Consider the following 12,797-nt stretch of genomic DNA (forward strand, 5'->3'; position numbering starts at 1 on the left):
TCCCCCCCAAAACAAAAACAACCAAACACACCAACCACAACAACAACCAAATGAAAACCAATAAAAAACGATCGGGAAAATACGAAAAACAATTTAGAAAGAAACGGCGCCCTGGCATCAGATGTGGACGCACATGAAACGCCTCTCGCACGCCTCCAAAGTCAATTCGACGAGCAGTCTGACCGCCCAGAAAACCGATGTGGGCGTGGGCCATCATCCAAACATGACACCAAATGCAACAACAACAACAACGGCAACGGGAACAATGACATCAACGCCCGGAAAATGCATTCTATTTCCGGATAAGACGGCCTCCCTGAAAAGCTCTATGTATACGCAACAGGTGTACTTCAGGCCCGATATGGTACGAACTTTAGCTAATTCCTAGATAAAATAGAGTTTACTGGCATGGTTACGGATTGACTTGGTTTTGGTTCCTCTCTCAAACAAAGTAGATATTGCTAAATCTCGCTTATTGTTTATATCTTGATTTTATGGCACTCTCCATCCATCTCGCCAAAGTTATTTTTAGCGCTAATTTACGTTAATTTCCTTTCTTGCTAATGGTTTTATGGATCTTTGACTTTGGTTTCGTTACACAATAGCTTACGCGTTTCGTTACCCTAGCAAAATATTTTCAGCCCTGATTTTTCATTCCATGGCGAATTTTTTAATGCATCCAAGACTCGTTGAAGCTCAGCGTTGCATTAAGCGCAATGTCGAATGCAGTTATCGTAATCATAATAATAATCGTCATTAACCAGCGACATAGCAAAATGCCAGCAATTGACTTTGCCAAGGCAACCCCACACACAAAAACGCAAAAATAAAAAGGACAAGTGCACCACAAAATCAGTAAGCTCAACTTTATGGTGCATGCAAAGTTGAGCATTATGGGGGTTGGCATTATATATGACGTAACATGGTAATATGCAAGTGAACTACAGTAGAGATCGAGTACAGGAAAATAAATAGCACTAAGTTCGTTTAAACACACATTTGTGTGTTTAGTTAGGATTAAACTAAAGAAACTTAAACTTCAGCCATTTAAAATCTATTTTTGTAGGCAACACTTGTTCTTTAAATTAGGATGCCATTATTTTTAGATCAATGCAAATGTACTGCATACCATGCACTATTTTTCGTTATATAAGACAAAGGAAAAAGGTCTTTGGTAGCTTGACATTTCATAAAAATGTCGTATAGTTTTTACTGTGCACCACATCACCACGGTTCCCCAACTCCATCTACACATAAAAAGCTCCAAACACTTTCCACCCCATGGTTCAACCCCCGCTTTTGAAACGCACCGCACTTCTTTTACTATACATTATTTTACTATACAATATAAAAGTATTTTCATGCTGTGCCAGCAGCAGCACAACAAATTTAGTTTGACATTTTGCATGGCATTTTGTGCAACTTTAGGAAATGGCTTACAGAAAATATTTACAAGCCCTCCGCAGCGGACAGCCATTTAATGTCAGCTACGTGCGGTTGTCATAAGCTTTAAGATAAATCAGCTCAGGGTCAAAAGTATCTTTAGCCGCTGGAAACATAAACAACGCTCCAAACGAGAAAAGCTGCCAAGAAACGCCGAGGTTTTCTGAAAAGCGTGAAGGTGTCGTAGGCAAAGGTCGGCGTATGCAAATTGCATTTTAGGATCTTACTGGTTCTAGTCGATTGTGGTTCATTGTTAAGCAGCTGGCATTTAGGTGGACAAAGGAAAACCGGCTAAAAGCCAAGCCGGCCGTTATATTTTCGATGAAAAAAACCTGAACAACTCGGCGTTTTTTTATTTTTCAATATCAAGACACATTCGAAGCTTCATTAACATAATTGATGCGCCATTGGAAGACTCGGCGGCTGCGACTCTTCGAGCCATTATATTGTCTTCATGGCTTGGGGGCAGAGCGAATCGATGGACAGGTTTTCCGGCGCATGCGCACCGCCTAACCGGTTTTCGGTGGCCAGCTACAACCCAACGATCCGTGGTCCACCATCCCCAGCTTGGAGCTCTCATCTCCAATTCTGTCTGCCCCGATCCACACTGTAATTTTCAATTTCATTTCGAGATCTCCGGCTTGACGTTTGTTTTTTGGCCGCCAGCAAACGACTTGCTGTCAGCTTTTGAGCCAACATAATAGGAATTCAAGCTGCGTACTGAGGAAAAAATCACATACATCACATATCACATGGAAAACGATCGAGTTATCGAGTGGCTAGAGAGCTGGTGTTTATCTAAATAGAGTGAATAGGGGAAAAATTATGATTGATATGTGAATGTAGAACCGGCGAATGGCAATCGATATCTTAACTGGGCGATGCAAGTGGGTCATTTGAATGAGTGTGATGTCAGAATAACCAGATTGGATAATAAAGAAATATCAAGTAAATGTAAAGAAGTTATTTAGGATCCAAGACAGAAAGTCGGTGCGACTCATCTCCGATTAGCAATTCAGACACGCAAGTCCTGTAATTATAATTTTGCCAACGGCTCGCTGTCTATTATTTATATATTCGCCACTAAAACAGAAAGGAAAAAAAATTATAACCAACTCCGCCACATGGCTATTAATTATGGCATCTGCTGTTTGATATGCGGGCAGCTGCTGAAAGTTAATGAAATTTTGCGGTTCAAGCTTTTGACTTACATAAAACGGCTAAACGATATCAATCAAATTCCCTTCTTTTTATGTTATTACATGATTCGATTTATAGAGCAGAAGAAGGAGAGTGAAAAAGCCTGCAAGGCAAACAGGTTTGCCCCAGACAAACTCGGCCGCAGGAAAATAAATGGCTGTAAAAAAAAAAAAGGAAAGAAAACGTAGAGGAGATGGAGTATAGTCATATCCCACATAATGCAGTCGCGGCATCAGCAAAATCTATATAAAGCCAATTTATATTGGAGTGGCAAAGGAAGCGAGAGACCTGCGACATAAAACCGAATGCAATTCAAAGCCATTTTTCTCTGTGCCAGCTCGAAAATCATATTTGATATTGGTATATGTATGTATGGCCCTTCGGCGATTCGCTCTACAGATATGCCACATATAAATCAGCACCAAAAACCCGAATCTGGAGAGCGGAAGTAAAATTTTGAAAACACATTGGAATAGGAATGACAGAAATACACAATCTGACAGCTGCCGTTGGATGGAGAACAATGGATTGGACATGGCTATTGATATTGGTACTGGGTATTTCCACTTGATTTCTTTTGCACTTTTTTTCTCCGATTTTCCATTTGTTGACCCGAGTGCAATTGTCCCCGGGAATCGAGCTGAGGCCACAGATGAAGTTTTGTTGCATTTTGGGCCAGGGCAAGGGAATGTTTTCCTCATGCCCGGCGACATCTGACATTCGAATGGTGAACAGCAAACGAAGAGGAGTTGATTCAGCCACAACTCAACTGATATTAATTCTGTTTACCTTGATGACTTCAGTTGGAGGGGAAGCACAGAGCAGCAAACTGCATTGGAACTTTGGCCAGCCACATGTTTTTCGCTTGTAAATATTTAATTGAAATCGATACGGGGCGCCAGAACACAAAGTAGTTTGTCGGGGGAAAAACTGAACAAAATGGACAGATGACGAAATTCTAGTAAACTCCAGAGACCCCGACTATTTGGTTAAATTTAATTTGAGCTCCCACTGCAAACTTAGAAGCGGCACCTTTTATGCCACCCCAACTCACCCACTTTCGTTTATTGGTCTGCCAGCAAATTAGCGGCCTGACCTTAATCACTTAAGAGTTTACATAAAGCCAGCAGCTCCAGAACTGATACATATATACATATATAGCCGCGAGTTCGGTGACGCAATTAACACAGAATTCTGTATCTTTGAAAATTGCATCGAGAGAGTTTAAGTTACAAACGTTGCACCAGCTACGATAAGATAAAAACTCTAACGATAAGTTTGTGTTCGCAAGCCGAACCAAAATCAGCGGCAATCGAACACAAAAAAACAAATAAGCCAAAAACTTAAACAAATTTTTCTTAAAGTAGATCTCAGAGTTTTTATTTGGCCACGCGCTTAAACACTGAACAGTCACAAAAAATAGTTTAACCATTTTGGGACAGAGCAGCCAAATATGGAAAAATTACTCGACAAATATTTCAAGTTTGGTTTTATTTTTTATTTGTTTATTGATTTTTTTTTTGGATGTGGGCCGACTTTAGAGGCGACATTTAAAATGTTCGCCTGTCAGCTGGTATTATTTTGGAGTTATTTATGGCGATGATCAGACCTTGTGAACTGAAGACATGACTTCGGAGGTGGAGTGATGTGCCAACCTGCAGGTAGAATGGAGTAAATTCTTGTTCAGCCAACCACATTGGAAGTCCGCCACTTCCGCCTTTCGAAACTCATCTATTAATTAAGAAAGCCGCCATCGGATCGAAGCCCCCAACCAATTACAAACGCCACTCTCTCATCGGGCGCGAACAATGCAACGCTTTGTTGCCACTCCAGGGTCAATGTGTTGCACGTTATGGGTTATATATGCAGTATCTGTGTGCTTATGCCATACGTCTGACATCAGAAATCGAAGCTGACTGGGCGAAACTCTTTTCCCATCACACGCACAAAAGGATCCATCTTCAGATACTTTATTTTAATGCTAATTACCCCATTATGAGAGACAAGTGCAACGATCTCTATGGGTTCCATTTCTAGCATTTATTTGCCGGTTAATTAAGGCGCCTGTCCCGCTGAAAAGAGTTCGCTAACCTCGAATGAAAAATATAAATAATTTCGCACTCAATTAAATGTCCCACACTTATATACATATATAGATATTCTTGTTCCGCTTGGTGATCTGGCTGCATTTTTTATTATATCTCGCACTTGACTCATTTGCCAGCAAATTGACATTATTTTTTCCCGATTTCCTCTATTTCTAGGTAAGTTCTCGATTTGCTCGATCGACATTGATCTTCCGGTGACGTCAGTAAGTGGAAAGCTTTTATTAGAATCCAACACTCATCTTAAGTTCAGTTTGTACTTCAGTTTGGTACCTCGATTACGTTATCGCCGTGAGTAATGCCCCTTTAAAATTCCAAGAGATCGGTGAAAAAGCACTTTGGCTCATATCAATGGGATTCCATTACTCCTTAAGGTCTAAGATGTATCGCGTGAATGTGGCTCCCCACCCTCCAGTTTGTTGATGTTTTTCCAGTTTTGATTTTTGATTAATTGGGTGGGCTGAGATAACTATGCAGGAAGTAAATTTGTTCGCTCAGCAAGCATGCAAGGAAATATAAAACAAAATACCCCGTCGAAGGTGCTCCACATGTGAATGATGCACTCGAAAGCAGAAGCTTCACCGATCGTGAGAAATGAGGAAATTGGACAGTGTTGATGAGCCCTGATGGCAATTATTTCCTGTTCATAATTTAGAAAAGAACTAGATTTGATGGGAAAAACACAGTTTTATAAGAAGGCTATTAGAAATGTAACAGATTTTCCGATTTCACAGGTTGCTAAGGCTGGTAATAACGTTGTACAATTGTCTTGTGGAAAGCCAAATGATTTACACTTTAAAAATCATGTAAATTATTGTATAAACGCCTGGCTAATTGTGCAACAATGCACTGCAACTTTTTAAGTTTCTAAGCCACGTTCACCAAGTCCGCGACCTTATCTCAGATTAATTCGAGCATTTACCAGACTTAATCGGGAAATCGCCAAACTGGCTCCAAACTGGCTTCCTTATTTGTCAGGTTCTTATCTCAGTCTGTCTGTCACTGTGCACTCCTCAGCATTTCAATTAAGCGCCAACATTCGTCCCAATTTACCGGCTTCGCAATGAGACCAACCAAGCCAAGTCGGAGCTAATTTCATTAGCCATCTAGTCTGGTCTTTGGACACACTTTCGTTGAGACCCGGCCTCCACAACTGCGATCCGTTCCGATTGGATTCGATCCGATGCGACCCTCGGCGACTTTCACATACTAGTATCTGCACAGAGAAAAACTAAAAATGGCTTGTAAGCCCACAAGGCCTGATCATAATTCAAAATTGGTAGTTCTGGTTAATAGGTTGTTATAAAATTTGTAGTCATACAGTTAACTTTTAACAGAAAAATCTATAAGACACTCAGGAAACTACCTCTAGTTAACGACCACTTTGACTTGCCCAGATAGTTTACTCAAATAAATGAATAGTTATGATAAAAAAACAGCCATGAAAATATTATACCTATAAAATATTTTTTTAATGCATTGAAATTGCTAAATATGTAATCATAATATTTTTACTTTCTGTGCCTCTGCCTCATGCAACTCGTCTTCCATTGACCATCCGAGCACACGATCTCTTTGTGTTGATTAAAGAAGACGATTCGTGGCTTTTGCAAATTACTTTCATTTTCTGCACAAAAGTTGCTGGCTCGGCTTTTAGAAATTGCTGTGGCTGTGGAGAAAATGCCATGGCTAACAAGTCATTGACAAACTGCCAGCCAAAGTCGAAGTTGTGGACACACTGAGGATTAAAGCCACCCCTTCACCGCTCCCTCCAGAGTATTCAGTCTGAGTATCCGAGTATCTTAGTATCCGAGTATCTCGACTGGGCCTAAGTGTGTCATGCAAATTTTCCAGCTGCTCCGCTTGTAATTTGATATTGTCATTAGTTTGGTGTGTGCGCACTCGACTGTGGAACTCTCGGCACTCTAGGTTTAGCCTTACCCACTTGGACAAGGAAGTATCTTTGTATCTTTTCCTTCTCTTTTTTTTTTTTGCCCCATGCGAAGCGCTGCACTTGACAGCGGCGATTATGTTACTTGCGGTGGGTGGTGGGCTTTTGCATTATGCATGCCATGACGCTCATTAGTGCGGCTTGTTGAAGATGAGAAAGGGCAGTAAAGTGGTGAAAATGTGGGGGAAAAGCGGTGGAAAAGCGAGGAAAAGAACAATAGCACTAAATTGCCCTCAGGGCAAACTGCTCTCTTTCTCTTTAAATTAACTGGAAAAATCCGAGCTGGCTCACTTTCGGAATTCCATCAAATCTTTGGCACTTTATGTTCGCCATCGTCAATGACAAAACTTTTAAATGGTACACTTTTGAGCGATTGCAACAGTTTGCCAGTGGCACACCACTTAACTTAAATGTCAAATGTCAGTTTGTTATATTTCAAAAGAACGAAACTTTTATTCTAAATAAGTCCACACCCGCGGAATGATTTTGCAAAACCATTGAAATTAGCTCTTTAAATGAAGAATGACACTTTTAGTGCCCCCTCGCGGGTTAACTAAAAATACTGAAATATATATGCCATTTCGGGGGGATTTCGGAAGAGGAAATGGGGATAAAGGGGAAGTGAGACAAGTGTTGACAGTTGCTTGATGGCGTTGAAATGTGAAAGCCAAGTGGGGAAAGAGACTTTTTGACAGTTTCCTCACGGAGATCCCGTCTGATAGAGGATGGCAAGTGTGTGTTTGGTAATTAGTTTTCATTTCAGGCAATCCTGCTCCGAAATTATTATTCAGCACCAGAATTTGCAATTTAAAACTCTAAAGGGGTAATAAAAATGTTGTTGCTATATGTTTGCATTTCAAGTAAAAAGTACAAATTTGTATATGTTACTTATCTATATTTTCAAACCACAACCAATTTGTATTGCGTAACTTAAATAATTTGGTTGGGAAGCTGCAAATCATGCGTTGAGAAGAACCGTTAAAAACGACTGAAAAAACGACACAATAAACAATGGCAACGGCATCAAAACACGAATTTTACGATAAACTGACCTATCAGCCGCAACAACTCGACTATTTGTCCACTTTACGATTGGCCACATTAATGAAATTTATTCACTCCGGAGTCCGGAAGACCACAGCGAATGGCGCAAAGAAATCGAGGGGAGATGGGAAAACCATAAATACAAACCGCAGGCATTTTAATTTTTATGTTTTAACATGAAAAACGCTGTGCAATGTCACCCAGCATCAGCGCTACAGTAATTTGCATCCATCAGATACAGTTTATTTTGGTGGCCGCTTATTAAAAAATCACAAACAAAATGCGGCAAAAATACATTTAAAAGTTGCAATTTGCATACAAATCACGTTTCTGATACAAATTGTATTTTTGATTCGTAATAAGCAGAAATTTCTTGAATGAACTTGCGTCAGTTGTTTTGTTTCGGCTGACGGCGAACTTGCAGATACGTAGATACTATACGTAGATTTGCGTATTTGGGAAAGATCATCTGATGATTCACTTGTCGCTCGATCTGACCGGCAGACAACTGTGAATGAGTAAGCTCGCTTAGCTCGTTTTATGCAAATTTATGGCTTATAAAAGCACTCAAAAAGAGCGGCGAGAAAAACGAGATACTTTCGCTTAAGTGCTGGATGCTATTTTGCGCTGGAACTATATCTAAATTATCGAGCAGCCAAGTCAATTAGTCAGTGAGTGGGTAGGACTGCCATGTGCCTGGTAATTGTTTCAGATATATTTCGCAAGCAATAGATACGGGAATCAACGGGCTCAACTTGCTCGGGGGTTTATTTCTCAATCTGGTGCACAGTTTGGCCTCTGTGGAATTTCAACTTACATTCTTTTGTAAACGTTTCATTTTTTCGTTGAACAATTAATTTAATTAAAATTTACGCTTATGGCACATTTTAATTACTGATGAAAACAACTGTATGTTGTGGTTCCATTTTACGCCAAACAGCGCAATTTTCAACTTCAACGCATCTTTTAAACACCAAAGACTCGCTCCTGGCGACAATCTTCGGTACACAGAAAACAAATGCATTCATAATTTTTTGAAATTTATAACTTCTCCCAAAAATCCATCGTTGTTCCGTTGACTTTAAAGACTTTTCTTTCCGTCCCGTAATTATAAGAAAAACAACAATTGCATAAGTCTCAAATTTGAGCTCGAGTATACCGCACCCTTTACACCCATCTTCAAACTTTTTCTTGGGTAATCGTTGCTCAAGTAGTTCAAGATACACATTGTGATAAAGACCAACACTAATTTGGTTTTGTTTCTGTACCATTGCCATTGTGCTTTCGTGATTTCATTCATAATTTTCTGACTCTGACACATTTCCAGATAGCCCTCGAGAAACTTTCCCAAGATTTTGTTTTGTTTATATATTCCAAAATTTGGCAATGTCTTTGAACCCATTTTGAAACGTGTTAATGTGCAGTTGGGCTTCTCGCCCGCCGTCCATTACGAAATCGTATATAACTCTGAATTCAACTTCAAATCCGAGTCACAAATTCAGCTCTCTAGCTTTTCTCAGACCGCTTTCGCAAGTGAAATTGTTGGCACAGCCAACGAAAAGAAAACCGAGTTGAACACTCTGGCGTTTGGTTTATATACATTACATTTTTTGTTGCTCTTTAATGGGGAGTATAATTTATTTTTTTGTTTATTTAGTTTGCAGTGGATTACTTGAGTTTCTGTGTTAATTAGATGAGTCCACTTTTTCCGTAACTACTGTGAAGAGGGTCAGAGTGGAACTAAGCTGGGTTAATTACAAAACTTTAGAAAATACTAGGTGAAAGACTAGAAGTATAATTGGATCATCTGAGTGAACCTCCAGAGTCCCATTAAATTTGTTAAGTTTTTGAAGCGTCGCAGGAAACGACATTATTTTCCGATTGACAAAACAGCAAATTGCCATTGTATAGATTTGCTGACTAATGGATAAAACCCTCAATTCTTCGAAGAATGGTTTATTTCGGCTTACAAAAGTGTCAAACGGCATTTGTGTGGACCAATTCCGTTTCACTCTTGACATTGACACCAACATTCAACGAACAACAACTTTTCCCAACCTCAATTACAATCAATCACACATGGTGTCTGTTGGTCAGCTGGCCAAATAGCATTTCTGGCCAGAGTCCAACTGAAACCGAAGTCGTGCGTGTTTTGTTCGAAAATTACAATAATGATGGAGGCCATACATTCCCTCACTCCTTTTGGCCTTCTAACGGACAACAAAAGAGGACAAGTTAGGCAAAACCGCTTGGTGCAAAAATTTCATTTATCATAAACTTTCTGGCCCAGTCCAAGGACCTACCCCCCACTTTTGTGTGATAAAAATGACAAAGGACTGTCGTGGTTAATGATGATGATGCCGCCCGGCAGGAGGCCAACTGATAAATCTCTTGAGCCACATGCTCCAGCCACTTGTCTTGCTTTTCCCAGCCAAGATTTCACTCTCTAGGCGAGTTATTGAGCACAAAAGCGGTTGGGAGCTGCCAAAGCCGTTTTCGCCACATTTGAAAATGTCATTCACAAACGCTTGACCAGTTTTTCATTTTAATTTGGCGGAAAAGCAACGAGTTTTCTCGCCGCACAAGAAACCAAATATTTGTGTATCAATTATTAATTTGCTGCCAAGTGAGGCGGTTGAATTAGCAGCAGGTTTAGTTTTTTGATGGGCGTTGATTGCAAATTTATGATGCAGGAAGTCCTTATAAGTAAATAAAGTGACAATGTCCACTAAGCCATTTTACGAAAGTAAGACGTATGCTTTGTGTATTAAGCCATTCATCATTTGCCTTGCATGTCATTTGGCTTCTTCGTTCTACATGACCCACTTGAAGTATTTCCCCATACCCAAGCGAATGCATGAAAATCAATGAAGCTTACAAAATATTTACAGCCCATTAGCACATCATAAAAAGGGGGCGGGACAGTACGAAACCAGAGGGCCGTAGCTATATTTCCCACACAACCTTGCCCCTCGGATGACAAGGGTCCTTCAAGTACCTACGCTAATAAGCAAATGTTGGGAAATACGAGACTTCTTTACTTTGCTTATGACATATGTGACAGGCGGTAAAAACAAAAGCGCCCGAACAACACATGTAAGACTTCTGTTTGGCATACCAGGGAAGGGAGGAGGTAATATACATATATCTTCCTGAAGCGTAAGTAGTATGGCTTTGATTGGCGGAAGTGCTGGCAGTTTTAAGGCAAACCCTCTCAATGTTCCTGAGTTAGTCTTTTATGGGTCAGACCACCCTCAATGAATATGCCAGACCGTTGGGCGGCAAAAAACCACAGTTAATCTATTATTAGGCTGAAGATTGTAAAAATAAAAAAATCGAAACTAGCACTATATTTTAAGTACACAATCTTCTAGAAACTCCCTTTAAGAAATCAATAACAAACTACTGTCCAGAACTCGTTGCACTTTAATTATTTATAAATAGTTAAGAGCCCGAGCTCTGTGGAAAATCTTTTCCCTACCTGCAGGATATGGTAGCCGACAAATGAGGGTACATTTTCTTAAGAACTGCAGCAGGTGCTAGGCGACAGGCGTTCATTAAGAACGTATCCTGGCATCCCATAGATACGCAGATACTCGGATACATGTGGGTGTGCGCCAGTCTGGATCGCAAAATGTTTGTCAGACGGTGTGTCTCCCTTTTCAATCTTTTTGTTTCACCCACCTCCGTTCTTTTCTTCCTTTTTTTGGCATGCATTACCCTTAATGAACTCAGGACCTGGAGACAGTGTCTGGAGTAGGAACTTTACCTGCATCGAGGTAGCTACCCGGGCATTAATGTCTGAAACCGGGCGCTATTATAAATAATTGCACAAGAAAATAGGTAAAAATAGTGCAAAGTTTCCCTGCCACTGGCTGTTGACAATGGTCTGGATGAGATAGAGGTAGAGGCATATACACCTGGCACAGTTCTCACGGCCCGGGACAAAATCGCTGGGCTTGTGGGCAGGCCGACAAAGTGCGCCGACTTGCTTTTGTCTTTTGTCTGGCGAAGATTGGGATCGGATCGGATCGGAAAGTGGGCGGAAGAAGAAGTATGAGGCGACAAAGCCAGCGACAAAGGTGTAAATCGATGATAAATGGAAAGCAAAATATTCAAGATCAATAATCTTGAGCCGATCTATTTTAAAGAAACGGAAGTCCAAGCTGAAAACAGATGAGAACGGAATGAGAAAATGGAAATGAGTTTACTTTCCATGCCCTATAAAGTTATAGAACATAAGCATACAGAATCTAAAATGCAAGCACTTAAACAAAAGTCTTTCCACAATATTTCATTTTCTTAATCTCCTAATTAGTTATAACATACTCATAGCACTAAATTGATAAATCGATTTCCTAGAAAAATTCTCTGTTCTTTTCAACCCCTCACGTTGAAAAAAATCAAAATATCCCATTTAGCTGGCAGACACCTTTCAGTCATTTTCGCCTAATCAAAACAAGTCATAAAATTGTTCACGATTTTTTTAAACAAAAGTGTGAAGCTCGAAAAATGATTGACAGCGGGCTTAATTGAAGCGTTGAACCTGAGAGCAGGGAGCTGGCCAAAACATGATGGCCAAGTGGCGGTGGATGGAGGCAGGTTTCCTGGCCACTGATGCTTGGTAGTTGGATGACCTGGCAACAGCCGTGACAGAGATGTCTCTTGTCATCACAGCGCTCAATCAAACGAAAGTCTAGACGAGTGCGACAAAAGCGAGTACTGAAAGTTGGCTAACTAACGGCTGGCAGGCAAAGCTAATTTGACTGAACGGGCCAGGAAACGGAAGTGGAAAGCGTAGTGGTAGCTGGATGCATATCTGGACACATATGAAGATGAATGGACTTGTGGCCCAACTACCTGCCGATCCAACAACTTAACAGTTGACAACTGGCAGCCAATTTGGCTACAGTGCCACCAAAAGCTGTTCAAGTCGGTCGATGTTTTAGGAATTTAGTTTGCGGTTTAGACCAAGCCCCTGCTCAACCGAACATCTTGTTAATATTGACTGGCTAATGTACTTCACACCTTTGTTTGCCTTGTGAATCAGTTGA

The 12,797-nt window shown here is 40.5% G+C and overlaps 1 protein-coding gene and 1 long non-coding RNA gene across 9 annotated transcripts in view; one reads left to right on the forward strand and one right to left on the reverse strand.

Moving 5' to 3' along the window:
* LOC6739228 overlaps positions 1 to 12,797 on the forward strand; it is a 37,801-nt gene that overhangs the window by 9,246 nt on the left and 15,758 nt on the right. For 6 of the 8 annotated variants that reach the window (XM_016169043.2, XM_016169039.2, XM_016169044.3 and 3 more), the window contains exon 3: positions 98 to 364. The exons of the other annotated variants lie outside the window; for them this stretch is intronic. In XM_016169043.2, the coding sequence (XP_016024285.1) occupies positions 98 to 364 (267 nt within the window). The remainder of the gene's footprint in view (positions 1 to 97; positions 365 to 12,797) is intronic. 8 annotated transcript variants of the gene reach the window in all.
* Positions 4,803 to 5,417, reverse strand: LOC123327300. The gene is made up of 2 exons (XR_006541947.1): positions 5,278 to 5,417; positions 4,803 to 5,217 (listed from the first exon to the last, which is right to left on the reverse strand). It is a non-coding gene; the product is annotated as an uncharacterized LOC123327300 (long non-coding RNA).

Source organism: Drosophila simulans, chromosome 2L (assembly GCF_016746395.2).
Source record: "Drosophila simulans strain w501 chromosome 2L, Prin_Dsim_3.1, whole genome shotgun sequence".
Taxonomy (NCBI): Eukaryota; Metazoa; Arthropoda; class Insecta; order Diptera; family Drosophilidae; genus Drosophila; species Drosophila simulans.